The sequence below is a fragment of the Neofelis nebulosa genome, chromosome 18 (assembly GCF_028018385.1).
Source record: "Neofelis nebulosa isolate mNeoNeb1 chromosome 18, mNeoNeb1.pri, whole genome shotgun sequence".
Lineage (NCBI taxonomy): Eukaryota > Metazoa > Chordata > Mammalia > Carnivora > Felidae > Neofelis > Neofelis nebulosa.
This window is the reverse complement of record NC_080799.1, coordinates 13,180,770-13,204,728: the sequence shown is the minus strand read 5'-3', so window position 1 is coordinate 13,204,728 and position 23,959 is coordinate 13,180,770. Positions and strand designations below refer to the sequence as shown.

At 37.7% G+C, this 23,959-nt stretch overlaps 1 protein-coding gene across 6 annotated transcripts in view; it reads right to left on the bottom strand.

Annotated features, from left to right (window-relative positions):
* The window catches only part of AUTS2 (activator of transcription and developmental regulator AUTS2), a 1,133,525-nt gene that overhangs the window by 624,254 nt on the left and 485,312 nt on the right, over positions 1-23,959 (bottom strand). For all 6 annotated transcript variants that reach the window (XM_058710837.1, XM_058710836.1, XM_058710839.1 and 3 more), the window contains one exon: positions 2,184-2,285. In XM_058710837.1, coding sequence (XP_058566820.1) covers positions 2,184-2,285 — 102 coding nt within the window. The remainder of the gene's footprint in view (positions 1-2,183; positions 2,286-23,959) is intronic.

Sequence of the window (23,959 nt, the reverse complement as noted above, 5' to 3'; positions counted from 1 at the left end):
CTTAACATGGTTTTCATTTCTCTACTCTGTGACGAAATTATGATTAACTGGAATAATCCTGGCAAAATTTCCAGGGTTAGTAAGATCTCATATTAAAATCAAAACAGGGGGCACCTTCACTGAGCATGGAGTCTGCTTCAGATATTCTCTCTCTGTCTCTCTCTGTGTCTCCCCACCTCCTTCCACCCCTCCCTCCCCCTCTGCCCCTCTCCCCTACTTGCGTGCTCTCTCTCAAATTAAAAAAAAATTCTCTCTCTCTCTGCCCCTCTGCCCTGCTTGCACATGCATGTGCTCTTTAAAATAAAATTTAAAAATTAAATCTTAGAGGAGCTACGTAAGTATTGAGTATTGTTAACAACTTAGTATTTCTTACTGTACTGAATACTTACTGTATTCAACTAAGTATTTCTTACTTAGTATTTCTTACTGTTACGGTTTTACTGTTATAATTTATAGTTCCATCACAAAGTTAATGAAATATAAAAACACACAAAGAAATATTCTTATTCACAGACATACTCACACAGTGAAAGACTGAGTTAGTATTAGTTGTATAATGGATATTAAACCTTATTAGAAGAATGGGATGCAATTAATTACAATTAAGACATTAAGAGTACCAAAGAAATAATTATACTTTGTTTATTCCACTTAATTCTTTCCAGAAGTCAATGTTCTCTATATCAACTCTCACTCTAAATCTCTCAAATTTTCCTGAGAGGTGGAGGAAGATGGCTGTGTCCTGAGAGGGTCTACCTTGGATGATGGAGAAATGGATGGGAGACGATTACAGGAATGACGCAAAGTTGTGCAGTGCTCTCTAACCTTTTATGCTAAGGAACACCCCTTAGTTAAAGTTTTGAGCACACTCCTAAAATACGTGTGTTTATAAATTATATACATGAACTACTTCCACTTCATTAAATTAAGTATTAGGAAAGTTTAATTTCCTTTGTTTTTAGACACAAAATAAATAAGTTCTAATATGTTTTTTCTTGCAACACACTGGATCATCTTGTACACCATGATGAAGACAACCGCTTTAGAGTATTAAAAAAAAGAGGGACGTCTGGGTGGCTCAGTCGGTTAAGTGACCGACTTTGGCTTAGGTCATGGTCTTGCAGCTTGGGGGTTTGATCACGCATTGGGCTCTGGGGTCTGTGCTGACAGCATGAAGCCTGGAGCCTACTTTGGATTCTGTGTCTCCCTCTCTCTCTGCCCCTCCCTCGCTCACTCATGCTCGCTCTCTCTCTCTCTCTCTCTCAAGTATCAAAAACATTAAAAAAAAACTGTTTAAAAATCATTTAAAAAAAGGAAGACAAAGGCCAAAAGGTTTCTGCTCCTTATTATATGTCCTAATTCTGTTTATTCTTCTTAAAACTCAGAGACTCTGAATTTCTGTCTCTTTCTTGAGAGTACTATCTCACTTAATCTGTGAATGTTCCTTTGTTGTTACTACTAATAAAAACTTCTCCCTGAATGGTCATTTTATAAGAAAGCTTCCAAGTGTTGCTTTCAGGGGTAAAGATGGGTCAAGAATCTTGTCATGTGACATGTTAGGATAGAAGAAAAGAGAGCCCAGAGGATCAGGTGCTCTCGGGAGGTGGCAAAGGGGAATCTGCCCTGTTGGCAGGTAGGAGGCTGGAGAGTGGGAGTGGGGGGTGACAGAGCCCTCAGGAGGTACGGTGTGTTATCACAAGGATTTTTCCTTTGCAAATCAGTCAGGAAATAAAACTCCTTCTCTTGCCAAGTAGGTGGGTGGTTAGCCATCCTCTCTAACAGGAATGAAATGACAGACAGGGACATTTACCAATGTCACGGGCAAAGATATTACAAAAAGCCCAAAGTTAAATGATGTCATCTTCCAGTGGTAGCACTGCTGGACTACTTTTTTCATTTGCAACATTGACACTGAAAATATTACCACTTCCCCTTGTAATCTCTTATTCCTAAGGCCACAAGTACTCCCGCCCACCTAACAAGTAGTAAAGCACATTTTAGGTCAAACTAGAAAACAGAAGGAAAGTATCTCGCCAGGCTCCAACACGATGCCAGACAGGGTGGACTGTACTGTGTGCATAGACAAAGTGACAGGAAGGGATGGTGGTGCTGGGAAACTGAGACTTGACCCAGGGGATGTGTGGTCTGGTGGTTTTGTTTGATTTTTCTTCTTCCCCACTTACATCACTGAGCCTTTCCCGGGAGCTGCTCCTGTGGAAGCCCTTGGATTCTCCGCTGGCGCTTTCACTGTCACTGTCCCTGCAGCTGTTCTGGCCTGGCTTCAGCTAAAGGCAAAAGAAAAGAGGAGAAAGAACAAAGTCAGTGGTCTCCTCACACAACTGTTCTTCAGGTCTTGTCAAAGTGAACAACTTAAGGTCCTGCATTTGAACATTCTTCTCAGCTTCTGAGTAGTGCCAGGCAAGCGGACGCAGGAAGAAACACAGAGAGCAGGCTAAGCAAAACATATACCATAAAATGTCAATGTAAATCTGAGTGAATAAGCCTAAACACACACGCGCACGCGCGCACGCACACACACACACACACACACACACACACGCACACACACACGCACACACACACACACCCTGAAAAAAAAATCTAACAAAGGTCCATGAATCTTGGAAATTAATCTTCCCTCTGATTTTTCCTCTATTCCACTGGGGCATTTTTGTCAATAATATAAAGACCAAACACAATGAATTAAAGCCAGATTACACCAACTCTGGGGGGGCCCGCCTTATTTCCCCTGTCCTCCTCTGAAGAAAGAATACAACAAAACAGAGCAAAAGACAATGTCTTCTTCTAGGAGAAAATGATGAGATGCTCTATGTTATTGTTCAACCACCAAGAAGACAATGATGCTGATTTCTGAGACAACACTGTGGAGGTCCCCTGTCAGATATTTAAGAGTACCAAATTAAGACCTACAGCTTAAGGATATTAGCCAGCACTCATTCAACAAATATGTATTGAGTGTGGCATCTAGGCCTGGTAGTAAGAGCTGAAAATATGATGCTAAACCAAAAAAAAAAAAAAAAAAAAAAGGTGAAAGGCTCTAATCTTATGAAGCTTACATATTGGCAGTTTCTACACATTTACCCAGTTCTGATATTCTACTGAAATGAATAAACACACAGAACTGCAAACCATTAGTCTATATGGGACTATGAGTCCCCCACATATGGACCATTAGTCTATGATACTATCATCAGCAACCACCTTTGGACAGACCCCGAGCAATCTGATGCAGGTTATAACATACAGCCCTTTCACAATGTTCTTAATCTCGCAAGGGAAAGACGGCGAGACAAGCAAATATAATAACACAAGGAAACACATGCTAAATGTAACACCAAAAAGAAGGAAGAAAGGTAACCTCTGAAGCCTTGGATTTTCAAAGTGGATTGAGCTCATACGGCTGAGAAGAGAGGGGAAGATACTCTTGACAGGAGAAAGACAGAAAACAAAGGCAGGGAAAGCAACATGCTAGGAAATGATCAGAAGGAGTCTTATCTGAAACAGAGATTTCCTTCTGGGAGGAAATTGGAAGAAACATTACAGAGGGGTGCATGGATCAGACATGGAAAGTCTCAAACAAAACATAAGCCCCATACTTCTGGGAAGGAGGGAATTTCAGAGAGAAGAACAGGTAATAGGTAGCACAACTTTTGCCTGCAGGTTTTCATGTGGCTCCGGGGCCAAGGGGGAATGTGAAGCAAGACAAATGGAGAATGAATCTAAATCCACATTCCTTGTCTAATGTGCTTCTTTAAAAACTGCAGTTCAGGTGCCACTCTGGGTCACACCAGCTAATAAGCTGTCCCCAAATCCCCACTATACAGAGCATTCTTTTTTTGCTTTCAGCCTTTCTACAAACCCACTTTTATCACTTTCTTCTAAAACTCCCTTTCTCCAGAAGTCTTCTCTAATGGAACCCAGAAAAATGATACTCATTTTACTTTGTATCCTCCTGGGCCCTTAAGTACTTAGTTTCCTTCTAAATTACTGCTAAACCTGCTAATTCTAAGTTAATTCAGATGCAAGCTATATGAGCCTTTTCTTATTACTATGGAATAAAAGTTCAGAATATTGTCATTCTCTTCAAATTTTCATTTTTACACTTATAATAAAGGGGAATTTAATCTAAAATGAACATCACTTTCTCTCAATTTCCTGAACATGTCATGTCCATTTCCATCCTGCACCTATGTATTCACACTAGATTTCCTCTACCAGTAAAGCTCACCCTACCCTTCTCTGTGCATTTCAGGTCAAGATTGTTTTTAATGCTCAGATATGATCCGCTATGGTTTTTGAAGAGCTCCTTCTTTCTAGATATATTTTTTGATGTATGCCTTCAAAGTTTAGCCAGTATATCATTCTTCATTAAACGCCTCTGATAATTATATACTTTCAAGTATGAAAAGGCTTACTGTTATTACACACATCTGACTGGTGATAAAATCTGCATGTGGAATAGGCACTCTAATTTATAGGCAATGTCATAATTTTCATCTCCCTGGACCTCTGACTTAAGTAAAGGCAGGTAATGCTACTTCCAATGAGTGAATGAAGAAACAAATAGAGCAAATAATATGCTCAGAATTAAGCAAGATGTCTAGGACTCAGTCCATGTCTGTACAGCTTACCGCTCTCTTCATTTTACTTCTTAGAACCTATTTAGTATGTTAGCATTTCGTGTGGAAATAATGAAATCTGCAGGATATGAATATTCTCTACAGAGTATGTTTTTAACATATTTGTGGTACCTGACTTAATTCACACACAAAAAAAGAAGTCTCATAAGGTGATATTGATCAAGAGGTGTTTATAAAAACTCAGCCCCTCAACCTAGACGAGATAAACATCCCGTAGGGAATTAACGGCATAAGAGCATGAAGACTTCTCCTGATATCCACCTGGCTTACCAAAATCTGGACATGGCATTTGGATCTCTTCCATATTTCTTCATAGAAGGAAAATGATGACTTTAACAGGCCCAACAAGAGACTTCAGTGGCTCTGATGTAAATTATCTGACTAAATGTTGATCTAGGCTAAGGGCAAAACCCAAGAAGGACTGAGATGAACCAGCTTCCTTGCCTTCCCTGTGCCCTTCCAGCAAAAGCACATCAGTGAATTCTCTTTGGAGAGCCTTACATAAAATCCGCCCCCACACTGCCCTTTTCTCCTCCAAAGCCAGGCTCAAGTTTAAAGGAAACTTAGGATTTTAAGCTGTCAGACAGCTCAATATTTCAAAGAAATGGATTGACTACAGTAAGTACTAAAGCTAAACCACAAGATTTCAGGCAAAGAAGTATTCACTCCTAATCCCATGAATACACTTAAAACTGGCATTTTCAGCCATATCCAATGGATCATTTGGGGTAGCACAGCTAACTTAGAAGTTGTAATCCTTCACCTGAAATTCCCAGCTATTACCTACAACCAAGAGACATTACAAAGGCCAGGTGCTGGCTTAAACATTTAAAGACCTAAGAAAAATCGATCCGCTTGCATTGATTTGTCCTAGCACCCATGGCGGCTGTTGTAAGAAAGCTATTGCTATAACAGATGCAATGAGATTTCTTACTACCTTTTTTTAGATACGCTAAAATACCTTGTTTATTTAAAAATTAATGTAATTCACTCATTTCCAGAATTGTCTTCTCATTAGAATATTATACAATTTTGGCATCAGAATTAGAAGAGATGAAATAAAAATAGTATCTGGCATGAGTGGTAGTGATCCTATCAATAAGATGAACAACTTTTATAATATATAAGAAGATGAGTTGTTTTCCATTCGACTTCATTGTCAACAATACAATCAAAAACTCTGAAGCTGTTAGGTCGTTAGAGTTAACTGTTATTAATGGCTAATTAGGAAAATAACGATCCATGGTTTTATCGCTGCTAATGAACATGTAACGAAATCCCATCACGCTGGACTCAGTGAAGGTGCAGGAATTCTGTATACACCTGCCAAGATTTGTGACCCAGGCTTTGCCACTCTTCAGCTTCAGTATGGAGAGTTCAAGATGCTAGATGCTCTGTGGGTGTCATTAACTCTTCAAACAAAATTCGAAGAAGGATAAAGTATGTGGAGATGATACCAATGCCTGAAACTCAGGCGGAATGATGTGAATTATGCACTGCAATGCAGAAAAGCATCCAAAAGTAATCTCCTACCACCATTTTGGTCCCTCAAAGCAGCATAAATCCTATGTCTGACTGCTGAGTTTTCCTGCAGGGATCTGAATGAACTTCACACAATGTTTTAAAAATGTGTCAATAAGCACAGACTTGTCTATTTTTCAATGAAATTTTGTAACATGCCTTCACTAACATCAAAATGGCAAGTATTTAATCTTGTAAAAATGTTTGTGTTTTTTTCCAAAATGAAACTCTTCCCATTTGTTGAAATATTCCCCATAGATTGGGTTGAATTTGTACTATATTTTTTTATTTTTTATTTGAGTAGAGTTGACACACAATGTTTTATTAATTTCAGGTACAACCTAGTGATTCAACATCTCCATATGTTATTCTGCCCACAAGTGCAGGTGTCACCATACAATTCTATCATAATACCATTGACTATATTCCTTATGCTGTACCTTTTATTCCTAGAATGTATTCATTCTATAACTGGCAACCTGTAATACCCACTCCCCTTCACCCATTTTGCCCATTCACTCATCCCACTTCCCTCTGCCAAACATCACCTTGTTCTCCGTATTTATAGGTATGACTCTGTTTTTGCTACCTTTATTCATTTGTTTTGTTACTTAGATTGCACTTCTGAGTGAAATAATATATTTGTCTTTCTTGGTCCGACTTATTTCATCTAGTATAATACCTTCTAGATCCATCCATGTTGTTGTAAATGACAGGATCTCATTCTTTTACATGACTGTGTAATAGTCCATTTCGTGTGTGTGTGTGTGTGTGTGTGTGTGCATGCACGCACGCGTGCACGTGTGTCACATCTTTATCCATTCACCTATCTATCAATAAATATGTGGGTTGCTTCCATATTTTGGGTCTTACAAATAATGCCATAATAAAGATGTGGGTGCATGTAACTTTTCAAATTAGTATTTCCTTTGGGTAAATACCCAATGGTATGATTGTTGGATCACAGGGTATTTCTATTTTTAATTTTTTAAGGAACCTCCATACTGTTTTTCAGAGTGGCTGTAGTGCATCTGTATTGTCTTATTCCTTGAGTTTTAAAAGGTACTTTAAGATGAGAGAAAGAGAACTAAACTACTTAATGAAAAGCTGACACATCAAAATAAGCTAACAGGGAATACAAACAAAATTACAAATTTGAATAGAAAAAACATTTTAGGACATTAATAATATATTGTACTTTTAAACGTACAATATAACGAGTTGTGCCTAAAAGGTAAACATAAATTCTGGAAACTGAGGCAGGGTAAGAAATGTGTGTAAAATTTCTCCGGGATCACAGAATCAGAAATTATCTTGTTATTGTCTTCAATAAGTAGAGAAAGTTTTAAGTAAGGATTTGATAATCTTACAGTTAACCACTGGTAAAATTTAGATATTAAAAATAATGTCTTCTAAATCATTATCAAATATAAAAGGATCAAAATTATAATCAATACTCTCAATTGGGAATATCTGGAAAATAAGGGAAATAGCAAGATAGCAAAAACATAGAAGTATGTTGGTTATAATAATAACATATATGGATTAAGCCCCATTTTTTAAAACAGCAAGAACATCTACTATTTGTGAGGTTAAATAAATAAATGAATAAATGAAAAAATGAATATCCAATTATTTGTTAGTTAGAACTCCTAGGTCTAAAAAAAGAGAGGGGAAAAAAAAGACAAAGGATTAAATGGTTAGGTGAAGTCATATGTCAAAGACAGCCATTTTACAGTGATAAGAGATAACATCTTTACCCTTCATAGGCCTGTACTTTATACTGAAGGGTTGAGTTATAAGCTTTTTATGCCAATGTATAAAGTAAAGAAGTATATTAAGTAATCGAGGAAATCAAGATGGGACTCTTTAGCATCCTATTAATCAGGAAGGCAGAAAACAGAGCAATAGAAAAAGACACAGATGCTAAAAGACTCAGTTTGAGCCAATATGTAATAAATTTGGTGATTACCAGAGACCACGTCTTTGAGCATACCCACAGGACATCAGCACCAACTGAAGATGGACTAGGCCACAAAGAATATCAGAATAAATTTCAAAATGTAGAAATCACATGAGCAGCCTCCTCTATGATAAAAATTAATGACAATTTAATATAAGTGATGAATCATGGGAATCTACTCCCAAAGCCAAGAGCACACTGTATATACACTGTATGTTAGCTAACTTACCAATAAGTTATATTAAAAAAATAATAATAAATAAAATTTTCTCTAAATAAATAAATAAATATCCCTATCACCTAGAGATTTTTAAAAATCTTTAAAACATATTTTTAAAAGTTGTCTCCATAATCACAGTTGAGTCAAAGTCAGAATCATAAAGACACCATTTAAAAGTTTAGAAAATAAAATTATAAATACATAAGACAAAAAAATTTACAGGGTGCTGTAAATTCTGTGCTAGAGGTTAACTCAGAGACTTTAATTTATTTTGTAAAGTGGACAATAATAGTAAGTAAAGAGCCTAGTTATAGAGATCAAAAAGAAAGAAGACAAAAAAGCAACTACAGGGACAAATAAAGAAAAGAGATTCCAAAAGTGAAAAGTACATAATGAATTGGAAACTGAAATACTGCACACAATTACTAAACTAGAGTATAAATGGGAGTGAAACTCACAGAATTTAGAGGGACATACTGCTTACAAATCGAAGAAAAAAGTGATAAAGAACAAAATCAAATACAATCAAACATAATAATATAATAGAATAATTATATATTATATAATGTAAAATATAAGAATACGAGTACTATAAAAATGTGAGAATAAACACATGTCTAAATTATAGTACTAAACATTCTATGTGGTACTGTCAAAATCATAACCAAATAGTTTAAACTTTTAAAAATCTTTTAATTAAAAAAAATTTTAAGGTTTTTTTTTACTTTTGAAAGAGGGGGGAGGGGCAGACAGGGAGACACAGAATCCGAAGGAGGCTCCAGGCTCTAAGCTGTCAGCACAGAGCCCGACATGGGGCTTGAACCCACGAACTATGAGATCATGACTTGAGCCGAAGTCAGAGTCTTAACCAACTGAGTCACCCAGGTGCCCCAAACATTTAAAAATTTTTAGCAAAATTTGATTCAGAGCATTAAGAAAAATGTGCCAAGTGAATTTATGCCAAAATCCAATAATGAAACACAAAGGGAACTACAGAATGATTTTTTAATTAAAAAAGCTGCAAAAATTTGATGAAATACACAAATTAAATTTAATAATAAAATAAAGGGTAGTTCACCGAGTTCTAACAGAATCTTTCATAAGAATGTAAGAGTCCACCAACTGCAAATGGGCATAAGGGAAATTTTTGAGTTGATGGCAAAGTTCTAAAATTGGAATATGGTGATGCTCATACAACTCTATAAATTTACTAAAATTCATTAAATTGTACACTTACAATAAGTGGATTTCATGACATGTAACTTATATTTCAATAAGGTGGTTTATTTTAAAAAGTAAAAGGTGCTATCATTTTCACCTCTTACTCCAGAAACCATTCCCTGTTAAAGACTTTACTGATTAGGTCAGGCTCACAGAAGATAACTCCCTTTCTTTAAGTCAACTATGCTATATACAAATCTAACTGGAGTAAACAGGAGGCAAGTGTCCTGAGGGCCATCTTGGAATTCTGCCTACCACAGTGGGTTTACAAAGACAAGAAAAGGAGAAATTGCCTCTAAATCCATTTATCATAAAATCATTCCAATGGAATTAGTAAAGTTTCACTAATGCAAAATAAGATAGGGTTCTTGGATATGCCTGGACTTTAGAGTGCTATTTATCTAAATGTTACAGTGATGTTCCCAAATAAATATTTAAGGTATTGCACTGATGATAACTTGAAGGTTGCGTTATTAGCTGGAAAATGGAAACTACTGAAGTACTTCCACTTGTCAATCACACGTATTATTCAACACTTAAAGGAGTTCAGTGGACTTCACAGCAGTAAAAATAAACCCTGAAAGTTAATAAAGAAAGGAAAATGAGCCAAGATCAATCTAACTGCATAGTTTCAAACATAAACAAGAAGCAATTAAGACAATCAAGTGCAATCTGACCAACTTTGATATCCTTCCAATAGACACTCGACCCAGACAGCAGAACTTAATAATGTTCTACAGCTTATCAAGAGAATCATAACTCTCTATGATTTAGCCAAGAGGCTATTACGATACTATTTCTTTATAACCTAATAATGTGAAGGGAAGAGAATGGAAGTGTAAATAGCAAGGCTTGATATACAACTCACATCTCTCTATCTACAACTTGGGTACTATTTGTAGGTTGAATTATGTTGACAAAAACATGATAACATACCTGACTTCATTTTCTACCGAAAAGGAAGTCTAAACTATAGGGAAATGGGGGAAGGAAGTACAAGAATGGAATTAAAGAGAAAAGCCTGAATGAACAGAAGATGTTTGGCATTCCCTGAGTATGACTGTGGACTAAAAGATAAATCTATTTTCCAATTACCTCGGAAATTCACATGCAGTACACATGAGCAATGCAGTAACTTGATGGAGGAATGTCTGACTGCTTTGGCAGAGTTTCTAGACCTCTGATAATGAGATTTTGATTAATAAAAAGAAATTCTGAGACCATATTAATTGGTTGGTGAGGATGAATATACAAAAATAACAAATACACAACTTTATATTTTTCTATAAGAGAACATGTTTTCAAACGACTTTCTAAATGGCCTGGCATTCTTTAAAATAACCATCACCTCAAACACAGAATGCTTTATGTGTTTTATTTTTCCCATTCTACCATGAAAAAATAGCCAACAGAGGTCTAAGGAAAGAAATATATAAGTTGAGTCTGACACATCTTGTCATCCCAGAAAGACCATGGCAAAGAGACTTGCAATCCAAATTTAAGGTGCTTCCACTAATCACAGATGGGACTTTATTATCAATATCATAATTGAATTGATATTCACAGAGAATTGAAACCTATCAATTATGGTTATACAAATAAACAATTACATTAAAAGAAAACCAACAAATATGCCTTATTGGTTATCTTCGGAGCACCTTGTGATAATGAAAAAAAAAAATAAAGTAAGGAATCAAGCATCATTGGCTTCCATAACCTAAAAAGAGAGAAAACCAGATAATGTATGTCTCCTGATATGAGAACACATCACCCCACCCCACCCCCACCCCCCAAAAAAATCAAACCTGAATCTGATTTACCACAGATTATAATACAAACTTACAAGAAATGTAAGAGATAGGGGCAAGTGTTAAACTATGTAACAGGGGATACAAAATCAGCAAAATCCATCAATTGCCAGATTCCCTCAAAGAATAAATTGCAAAGTAAGCACAGAAAAGTAGGGAAGGGATAACAGGTAGGGTACCTCAACACTCTGACAGAAACAGATCTTGTTTTCAACCTAATTTGAGGAAAGTGCTGAAAAATTATGAGACAAACTCAAAAATATGTCCACTGACCAGGTATTGATGATATTAAAAACTGTTTATATTTTGATATAGGTAAAGAAAAGGGGCAAGCTTTTTGTAGCTACATATTGAAATATTTATGATTGAAATGAGTTGCTATTTGGGGTTTACTTTTCAAACTAATGCAGGTGATAGGGAGAATAGCACCTGTGGGGAGGTGGCTGGGGGGATAAGGCATACTGATGAAATAAGATGAGACATGTCTTAATTGCTGAGGTTGGACGATGAGCATACACATGTGGGTTTATTACACTATTATCTCTATTTTAGTATACATTTTAAGGTTGCTATAAAAATAAGTTTTAAAACCTTATCTCCAGAAAAGGCATTATTCTCCTCTAACCCATATACTTAGTGACTATTCATTTTCATTGCTAGATTATGAACATCTAGAATTCGTAAGGATATAAAATACTTTGGTTAAAAGCTATCGAAACTTTTAAGATATGAATTTTAGGAGCAAACCTCTTCCCAACTTGCCACTGTTTTGGTACCAATACATTTCCAGTCCAATCAAATACTAAATTCTCATCAAGGCTGAGGGTCCCTCCCCTATCCCTGGGTATCTTAATGTTCAACTAGGCGCAGGCTGCCATAACAAAATTCCACAGACTGATGGCTTAATTAACAGACCTTTTCTCATGGTCTTGCAGGCTGGAAGTACAAGATCAAGGTCAGCATGGGCAGTTTCTGGTGAGAGCTCAACTCTCTTCTTGGCTTGCAGACAGCCAGCTTCTCTCTGTGTCCTCACATGGCGGGGAGAGGGAGAGCTGGCTCTCCAGTAACCCTTCCTGTGCATTAATCAGGGTCCTACCCTTTATGACCTCACTTAACCTTAATTACTTCCTTACTCCAAATACACTGGGGGTTTAATATACAAATTGGGCGGAGGCATAATTCAGTCCATAGCACTTAGTAACCTGTATATCACTAAACTCATCGCCCATTAGTGACTATTCTGTCCTAAGCTACATTATTTCCATGCAAGCACTACAGTCAACTTTTTAAAAAAGCCACAGACATTTCCTAAGTGAGATGGGTTCCACAAATGCATGTTCTAGAATAATTGAGATCCCTTTTACAGACTGAACTGTGTCCATCCAAAATTCTTATGTTACAACCCTGATTTCAATTACTTCAGAATGTGACTATATTTGGAGAGACAAACTTTAAAAAGGGAATTAAGTTAGACAGAGACCATTAGGGTGGGCCCTAATCAAATCTAACAGGTGTCCTTTTAAGAAGAGGCCATTGAGACATTAAGACAACAGGGAGGCACGTGAAAAGAGAAAGGACCATGAGAACCACAGGGAGAAAGTGACCACCAGCAAGGCAAGGAGAGGGGCCTCAGAAAAACCGTTATCTGCCAACATATTGGTCTCGGGTTTCTAGTCTCCAGAACTGTGAGAAAATAAATTTCTGTTTTTTTGAAGCTACCCACTCTGTGGTATTTTGTTATGGCAGCCTAGCAGACTAACAGAATCCTTTTCTTATGGGTACAAACATCCTGGCTGCTATTTTTTCCCACCTTAGAAGAAAAAAGAAATGAAACAAGACAAATAGAAGAGCCCAGCTATCTTTCCATTTCTTTCATGCCCTTTACAAATAATTCTTGAAAACATTTTATTCAGTATCACCAATTCTTTTCCTCCAATTCTCTGGTTAACTCAGCCCAGTGAGGTTTTTGTCCTCACCTGTCATGAAATTGCTCCTGTCAAGCTCAACAACAGGCTATCAGAGGCATTTTCAGAGCTCAGGACCAAAGACCCAAACGCTGAATAGTGAAAAGTTGTATATCACGCTAATATAGTGTTAAAGAAAATATTTCTATCCTCTGACCTTGTCAAATGAATGTCCGTAAGGACACTGAAGGCCACGTTTTAATTTAAAATTCTGTCTTCCTTGAATTTCTTGATGGAATGTGGCAGTGTGGGAGAGCCCATCCCTGGCCTGGTGTCTTTCGTTTACTGTCTGTAGTTCTCAAGAAGCTTCACCTGCCCGTGTGCAATGTCCTAGCCCATACTCCAGGTTCCATCCACACTGCCCACTTTCCCCCAAGTCCACTAGCTGTGCCCCCCAGCTCGGGCTCAGGCATACACAGAGCTGTGGTGCTGTGCCCTCCCAGGAGGATGGACCCAGCAAGCAGACCCTCAAAATCCGACTGAGGACATTTGGCCTAGAATTCTGGAATCCTAGCTAATCAGTAGTAATATGTGTAGAAGGCGTGTGGTGGGCTCCAAGTGGACACATGTCCTTGGCCCTTTGAACTCTTCCACTATGGGAAGGGACGTGACTTAAGGAAGCAACGTCAAAGTCCCCGTTGGCTGGCTTTAACAGCAGTACAGTACCAGTCAACGACAAACTCTGAATGCTGAACCTAGTGATCACTGTCAGTGCCTGTCTTCCCGACCTATCTACCTACGGGTAACATCTGACACAACTCATCACTCCCACATCCTTGAAGCACTTTGTTTTACTCCTGACTTTCCTCCCACCTCTCTGGCCGCTCCTTACCAGTCTGGCTTCTCCTCTTAATCTCAACTCTTAATGTTCGGTTCTCCATGGCTCAGTTGTTAGACCTCTTCTTTTCTAGGCCTATACTCACTACCTTTAATGATCTTATCCAGTCTCAATGTTTTAAAAATGATCTATGTGCTGGTGATGCCTAACTTCTATTCTTAGCCTCAATCTCTTCCCCAAAACCCAGTCTTCTAAATCTAGGTACATCCTTCAGTTCCACTTACACACTGAAAAGGTGTCTGAAACCTAAAGTGACTAAAGCCATTCTCTCAATGTTTCCAATTGTTATTAATAACAATTTTACTTTTCTAATTGCTTAGGACAAAATCGTTACTCCTACAGCTACCACTCTAGTCAAAGCTACCTTTGTCTCTTGCCTAGATTACGACACCAACTTCCTATCTGATCTCCCTGCTTGTGACCTTGCCTGCTACTTCCATCCATTTCTCCCAAGATCCGGAGTGCTCCTATTAAAAAAGTCAATTCACATGCTATACTTCTCAAAATCTTCCAGAGTCTCTCCATCATCATCATAATAAACACCAAGGTCATCACAAAGGCCGACAAAGTAGTCCCTACTGCATCTGGTTCACCCATTATTTCTCTGGCCTAGGTCCCTCTGTATCAGTGTAGCAAACTTCACTGACTGTTCCTCAAACAAGGCAGGCATGCTCCCACCTCAGGGCCTTTGCACTTGCTGCAACAGCTATCTGAAATGTTCAGCCTCCAGAAGGCACAAAGTTCACTGAAGTCTTTATTTCAATGTCACTTTCTTAGTGAGGGCTTCCCTGATCATCCCGATTACAGGATGCAACCCTGCCTCTACTTATTACCTTCTAATGTAATATTTATTATTTCACCTGTTTTATTTGTGCTCCGTCTCCTCCAAACTCCTACTACCTCAACCACATGGCAACCAGATACTAAGCTACATTATCAGAGGATTTTTATCTGTTTTGGTCACTGTTAATAGGTACCCTCTAATACAATACCTGTCATTTATTAGATGCTCAATAAATATTTGTTTAATTAATAACTATGTATAATCTTTTCAGATCTATAACATGTTAGGTCAGCCTTCAAAATCTCCCACAGAATGGCTCTTGGAGCTATTAACAAAGAGTGTGACTAGGTCATAGAAAGCCAGTCTTCGAGGATTAGCCAAAAAGAAGAGCTCAAAAATGGAGTGAGAACACGAAAAGTAGCCTGCACATTTGGCAAACTTGGGGGCTTTTGTGATATACAAAACCAGCCTTTAAAAAATCCTTATTCGGGGCACCTGGGTGGCTCAGTCGGTTAAGCGACTGACTTCAGCTCAGGTCATGATCTCGCGGTTTGTGGGTTCGAGCCCCACATTGGGCTCTGTGCTGACAGCTCAGAGCCTGGAGCCTGCTTCGGATTCTGTGTCTCCCTCTCTCTCTCTGCCCCTCCCCTGCTTGCACTCTGTCTCTCTCAAAAAAAGAAAAGAAAAGAAAAGAAAAGAAAAGAAAAGAAAAGAAAAGAAAAGAAAAGAAAAGAAAAGAAAAGAAAAGAAAAGAAAAGAATAAAAACATTAAAAAAAAAAATCCTTATTCTCCAAAATGTGTTACTGAAGATTTTGTTCTTGAAAAAGTGATCATATGTAATTTAAGATATTTTAGACAGTCAGGTATAAGCTTATAAAATGAAAAGTAGCACATAATTATAGTTAGTTTAATAAATCTTCATCCTGGCATTTGAGACTCTTAAAAGTACTTGTTCAGCAAAAGGTCAAAAACCACTACCAAAAGAAGTTAATAGCTCTCTCAGTATTATACACCCTTGTTGATGAGATTGCCACTTTAAGTAATTTGGATAATATGAAGCATTTAAAAATCTTTTCTATTTTACCCTCTAACAGTGCCTGTTTTTTTTTAAATATGAAATTTATTGTCAAATTGGTTTCCAGACAACACCCAGTGCTCATCCCAACAGGTGCCCTCCTCAGTGCCCATCACCCCCCCCTCCCCTCCCTCCCACCCCCCATCAACCCTCAGTTTAATTCTGTCTTTAAGAGTCTCTTATGGTTTGCCTACCTCCCTAACTTTTACCCCCTCCCCTCCCCCATGGTCTTCTGTCCTAAAAAACTACTTATTCTTTTAAAATCAACCCAGCAAAGGTTTCTTGCAAAAACATCCCACAAAAAGGCAGAAATATTTAACATGTGTACTATCAAACACTGATTTATAAGTAACAATATTTATAAAAGAAACCTAATTGTAACAGAACCAATTACATTCTCCTGAGTAAATTTTTAAATGAAAAGGTGCTTTCTAGGGAGATGGAATGTTTGTATGACCTCCAGTGCCAGCACACTCCACTTAGTAAAGAGATGTGCTCCTGGAAACAAGGACACCACCTGAATTAACTCTATAGATACAGAAGGTCACTGCAGCACTGTGCCAGCAAAGTCCCCACACCCTGCCCTGACCTACATCACTTATTCCCATGGTTTGCTTGGCCTCTGAGAAGCCTGAGGTAGGGACCTAGGGTCACAACAAACCTTACTTCCCTATAGTAAGTAACTTTCACTTGGTTCCAGAAAATTTTAAGTTATGAAGTCTCTCCCATTTTTAATCTGGGCAAGACGGACATAGGGAATGGAATAATCCAATTGTGAATGAGGGGGTGGGTGAAGGAAGGAGAACAGAGAGAGAGAACATACATTGAGAACCATGAATTTCCCAACTATCAGAAATTCTTGATCTAAACACATAAGATTTCTCCAAAATGTTAAAAAGATTCAAAGACCTAACGGTTTCTGACTCTTGGCATGACTTTAGCTCACTTGCATCAATTAATGAAGAAAAAACTTGACAGTTTTTCCTAACCAAATTGGGAGATGAGAAGATGAACACTAGGCTACTTGGAGACATACATTAGAATCCCATGCAAAGATGGACTAGTTCTCTCCACCGTAGATCTACAAACCTCACCGTGAAGTAGAGAAAAGATGATGCTAGCTGAGATTTTCACTTTGAGGATAAGAACTGAAGGCCTCCAGGGGGGCCTGGGTGGCTCAGTTGGTTAAGCTTCTCTTGATTTCGGCTCAAGTCACGATCTCACAGTTCGTGGATTTGAGCCCCGCATGGGGCTCCGCACTGCCAGTTTCTGGGGTTCTCTATCTCCCTCTCTCTTTGCCCCTCCCCTTCTCTCTCTCTTTCTCTAAGTAAATAAGTAATCTTAATAAAAGAAAGTATTTAAAAGAACTGAAGGCCACCAATGTTCAGCTATCGACACAAGAGCAAAGGCTAGTAAATAAAGGGTTTGCTCACTGCTCTTATAGTTATAGCTAACATATTTCTCAATAGGACCCAAAATATCTCATGAGCTCCATGTAATCAAGAAAGAAAGCAATTAATATGCCCATTATGTAGAATATGCAATCTTTACACTATTTCTAAGAATAACAAAAACTCTAAAAATTAAATTGTACTTCCCAATTTACAGATGGAGAAATCCAAAGCTGAGAAAGACTAAGTACTCTGAGCAAAGTCACAAAGGGCTGAAAACAGAACCAAGGCCACCTGATTCTGTAAGAGCCACGGCCCATGGTAGTTATGAACAGCTGCTGGAACAAGGCAAAAGGAACATGTCCACAGAATCTAAAAATTTAGCTTCCCTTCATCCCTCCAAATTTATAAATTCTATTTTGATCTTGAAAGTAAACTAATCAGCATGTTAAGAGTGGCCATATAGTTTAAATCAACTACTAAATCAGCTCTATGATGATCCCAATCTCATGAAAATGTGAGTCAATTCATGTTCGAAAAGAAAAGAAAAGAGAAAAGAAAAGAAAAAACAAAGGAAAGGAAAGGAAAGGAAAAGGAAGAAAGAAAAGAAAAGAAAAGAAAAGAAAAGAAAAGAAAAGAAAAAGAAAGAAAGAAAGAAAGAAAGAAAGAAAGAAAGAAAGAAAGAAAGAAAGAAGAAAGAACGGATGGATTACACATAAAATATGCACAGTAGGTAGGGGAGAAAAAAACCCCAAACTACAGCTATTTAGGACACTGGTGTGTTTTAAAATTATTTTTCACTTCCACATTCCAAATTCCCTAAACTCCAAACTGATCAAAGTTTTACAGATTATCCCTGAAAAAAAATAAGACAAGAAACACAAATTAATAACTATTTAAGCATTCTGTTTCATCATGATAACAAACAGATGGTTTTAATATTCTGGAGGCTAATTCCTGAACAATTAAAAACACAGCAAGACATTAACATCTAATGAAACATTTTAACTACCAGTATATGCATCTGCCATTAATTCCCACACAGTAAGGTCTTGGATCTCCTCAATCTGTTCTTTATTAAGGAAAGTTTTTCCACTCTGAATTTAGTGAAGTAGAGAATTAACAACTGTTTTCAATCAGCAATCAGCAGGATATTTCGCCAATGTGTACTGAAACCATGTACACTATCAGACTTAAATTTATTCTTATGATCGCTTTGATGTACACACATTTGCAATTTAAGAACAGATCCAATTTTCTAATTAGGTGTTTTCCTCCCCAAACTCATGCTACATTAGCCCCCTTTATGTACAACAGGAACTCTCATTGAGCTGTGACTAAAAAAGATGTTGTCAGTGTTTAATAATGCAGTTAACTTTTGACTCAAAGTGCCAAAACTATCCTCGACTGCTATCTTCTACACTCTAGCAACATGTAAAGGCAACACTCACAAGAACAGTGAAGGACAAATGGATGTACCATATTCTCAGATGTGGCAGGCTGAGACAGGAGAACCAGTTACCATTAAGCTGTTTACATTTTTATGATGACAGTAATGCTGTACCAATTTGCTGTTATACAACTTTCCAATGATTGTACATAATTCACCTAATTTAATCCTCACATAAATCTTCTGAGGTAAGCACAATAAATTATAACATATCCCCTTGGGACGCCTGGGTGGCTAAGTCAGTTAAACATCCGACTTCGGCTCAGGTCATGATCTCAGGGCTTGTGGGTTCGAGCCCCGCACTGGGTTCTGTGCTGACAGCTCAGAGCCTGGAACCTGCTTCGGATTCTGTGTCTTCCTCTGTCTGCTCCTCCCCTGGCTCACGCTCTGTCTCTCTCTCAAAAATAAATAAACATTAAAAAAGATATTTTTTAAATAACATATCCCCTTTACAAAGAAACTAAAATTCAGAGATGAGTGACCCAACCAAAGACAGGCAGAGAGCGGTTGTGAGCTGAGCTAGAAAACACTGTACCTGGCCCCTGGCTGAACACTCTGTTGCCTGCCCTTGAGGCGGTGTCTACCTATTAGGTCAAACCTAATTGGCTGCACTAAGCCACAGGTTCCTTTCACAGCAGTGATTATTGCCATTTTAAGGCAAAATAAGTGGAGGTCCATGTTAACTCCGGGTTAAATGGATAAGGAGAGGTGGACCTAGGACGCGCAGCCAGACCTTTTCTCCCAAGGTCTGTACTATTCACGATACCATGCCACCCTCCAGAGTATCATTATCATTCACGGGCAATGCAGACACGTTAGCATCAATTGCAGCGTGTCTGCTCCTCCAGGCAATAACAATTCTAACATTTTGTGATTTAATGACCAAATATTTTAGGGGAGGCAATTAGGAAATTAGCTATAATTATTCTGATATCCTTGTAATAGGGAAAACTAAGTAAATGCCATCAAATATCAGTTATTTTTACAAGTATGTCTCTCAATCTTGATTAACTAATACATAATCTAATGCAGCTGAATCTGCACATATTAAATGTATGAACCTAACAACTAAATTCTATAAAAGTATCTTACATTTCTTCTCAAAACTACTATTAATTAAAAACACTCTTTAACACAGGTTTTTTGTTGTTGTTTGCTCATATTAGACCCAGACAAGCAAATGAGGATACAATTCCATTTATTTTAGCCATCTGAAGAAATGTGGATCAATTTAATGATGAGGTTAAAAAAACCCTCTCATCTACTAAAGTTATTTCTACCTCTCATTCAAAGTGTATAGGTGCCAAGTAACTGATGACTGGTTTACAACTTAACTGTTAGTTTTAGCTCTAGGTATTTAGTACAAGATAATGAAAGGGGGAAAAAAAAGTAGGAAAGCTTATCAAATAAGCTCTGCTAAATTTTAGTGTTTATACCACATGTATGCTACAGACTATACATTTGCATCCTTCTCGGATTCATGTGTTGAAGCCTAATCCCAAATGTGATGGCATTAGTGATTAGGTCATGGGGGTAGAACTTTCATAAGTGAGATTAGTGCCCTTATAAAGAACTCCAGAGGGTTCCCTCACCCCTTCCTCCACATGAGAAGAAAAGAAGGTCATCTATGAATCAGGAAGTAGGCCCTGAACAAACACAGAATCTGCTAGAACCTTGATCTTTGACTTCTCAGCCTTTAGAACTGTGAGAAATAAATTTATGTTGTTTATAGCACACGCCCCCCCCCCACCCCACCCCCCCGGGCTGTGGTATTTTGCCATAATAGTCTAAACAGACTAAGACAATGTACAATGTTACATACATATACATGTGCATACACACATACATATGTTCTCTAAGCAAACAAAGAAACTACTAATACCAAACTATCTATGGAGAGATGCCAGGGAGCTGACTGCCAGTTATATAAAGAAATCGCCAAAAATATTAAGCGCTGCAAAGCAGAAAGATTGTATATGGGGCACCCAACTTCATACTTCTTTGCTATTGTACAATGAAATACAGCTTAATGATGTCTTTAAATCCAAGTGTTACAGGTAAATAAATATGTAAAGCTATTTTAAAAAATACAAAATAAATGTGGATTGTTCCTAGCCATCAGGATAAACATATTTTAAACGTAGTATTTGCCCAACAATTACCCAGAACAATAACATGGAGAATATTTTTTTAAAAAGTAAGAGGGTATATCGCCACAGCAACGACTAGTGGTGAAATGAGAAGGAAATTCAAGTTGGGAGAGAGAAAGCATTTTTAGTGTAATGATGTTTTATTCCTACAGAAAAAAGAAAGAAAGAGAGAAAGAAAGAAAAGAAATCCCCAAAGGCACATTAAAAAGTCATTATGGATACATATTCAGCACCTTTTTAGGAGAAAGATGAGGGAGGGGTCTGCACCTTTTTTTTTTTGGCAGTTCTTATGAAAATTCATAAGCCAGATGGCATTCAATAAATGTAAAGAGCTAAAGAATTTAGTTTTATAGAAAAACATCAATTAGCATAGGAAAATTAGCAATTAAGCAATCATTATACAACATATATCAATATTGCTAACGAGTGAGTATATACACTAAATTTCTAGCATGAACTCTGTTAGAAACAAACATTTTTGAAGCAGTGCTATTTCACTATGAAATGTTTATCAGGACTTCATTATCGCAGTTTTGGAGACCACACCACATTACTGACCTATTGCAACAAAGCTCTTTCTGGATCTTCTCATAAAATATAGCAGTAGTTCCTCAGCAGTTGACCTTTGGACCAGTGTTGTTTTCTATTCAAAAATTTTTAAATTTATCAACCTTTTCTGTACATGCAATTCAGTTTGGCCTTCTGGAACAAAAGATTTTTTGTTCAGCCATCCTAGCTCTCTACTTCCGCAGACTTTGTGGTCAGGTCTACGGGGTACTCCAATAAGAAGAGAGCTATTTAAGCTCCACTCTTAAAGTTCCATCCATAAGGATGTAAGACCAAATCCAAAAATACCCTAAAGCACAGAGATAATTTGTGCAAGGATGGCTATAACTGAGCATTTTTGCTGAGACTCTAAATGAAGATGAGGACTCCAAATGCAAAAGTCATTAACAGTCAAAACAATAAGAGGCTTGTGAAGTTCAGTAAGAGATATAATAAGCACACAGTGGGCTATACAGTGATATTCCTAAAATAATCAAGACGGTGAGCAGGAGAAGAGTCACTACTGAAGCAAATTTTCACTTTAAGGCAACTCCTTGTGGGGAAGCTGATGCCTTCTACCATGGTGAACTACTGTTTCCGGTATGTATTTATTTGTTGTTTTTATTGCTTTCCCTCTTAGCCCCAATTTTCTGTGATGCTTTACTTGCCAATAACATGCTTCTCAAGCATAGTTTCAGATGGGATCCAAATCAGAGATGTGAATAGAGCCAAGTCACAGATACGTAAGTAACTGAAGGGTGAATTCTGCAGAACAAACACTTGTACCAATTATGCCTTTTCATCATTTCTGTTCTCTAAGCTAATAAAATGTACCTTTCCAGTGCAGAGATGGGAAAATATTACCAGAAGAAAATGTTTGCAGAACCTGACTTTTCTAAAGAGATCTTTGAAATTTAAATATACTTGTGAAATATCCATCCTTTTTATTCAATATTAAATATGGTCTGTAATTGAGATATAAGGTATTTTTCTGTCTACAAATGCAAGAGGTCTTCCTGAATCAAAGCTTCTGATGTGTATGGAAGAATAAGCTACTTCCTGCTCCCCAGAATCCTTGCTGTCAGCGGGCAGGGAGAAGAACGCTCAGGAGAAGGCAAGTCCCAAAGAGGCAAGGACAGAAGCCGCTGAGTTACAGGGCCTCAAGCCAAAAAAATCGCTCTTGAGAAACCTGCCTGTGACTCCACAGTTACCTTGGGAAGAAATTCGACAAGTGGCAAACAGAAAAAAAGAGAAGGGGGATGTTTAGATCCAAGAATTATAACCTCAGGTGACTTCCTATCCAAAGCAGAGTACAAGACAATCTGCCTTTACCTTTACACTATGGATTCCACAAAAAATACTGATTCTACACATTTTATGGAATCCAATATACAAGAACATGTACGGGGTTTCATTTTTCACTTAAGTCCTTCTCCTAATTTCCAGGCTGGACAAAGGAAAGGAAAGAGGGGGTTTTTTTGTTCTTGTTTTTTGTGGTTTTGTGTGTGTGTGTGTGTGTGTGTGTGTGTGTGTGTGTGTGTGTGTGTTTTAAAGAAATGCTGATGAGGCTACAGAAAAACTCTAGGGTCTGGGCCTTTTGTCCATGGATTAAGTTGCTAAAAGGCATGGTGAGGAGTCCAAATGTGTGAGAACCAGCAACCTATGGAATGAAAGGGAAACACTTTTGGGAATAGGAAAAAGTGGTTTAAAACCTCTGGGTGCATGAGGCCAAGGAAAAATAAAACACATGGTCTGTAACACCAACTACTGGAGAATGCAAGAGTAAAAATCATCCCTCTGCTTGTTGTTTTTCCTTTGAGTGAGACAGAAAACCTAGTGAAACTCCAGGCTGTCAACCACTGGTACCCCACAGCTAGCCATAGCAACAGCTGCACGGCTCTGTTGTAATAAACTGGAACAATTTAATAGCTTTTATTGTTCTGCAGTGGTGTCTGAGCTTAGCCACTCTCCCCTCTTAGGACTCCAGGGCCCCGCAAGGGCAGCAATGAGAGAAGATCTCATTTACCTAAAAGCACTTATAAATTTTTAATTTGCTTTAACAAGTAAATTAACAAGTCCCTCATTCAGGCAAGTTTTATGGCTTCTTGCCACTTGGGGAAGGCTGTAAAAGTTTTATAGATAATCCAGAGCTACTGAGACTGCTCATAATAAATTGTCTGTTTCCTGTTATTTTATCAAACCACTGGGCTTCTAATGACTTAAAGTCACAGTTCCCTTATATTCATGCTTTTTATGAGGCCATATTTATAAACTCCAAAGAATACCTTATATTATACGGGGCCCCTGCTAATCATTACAATTTTTTCTTTAATGGGAGCTTACCTTAGCTTACACCCTGCTAATAA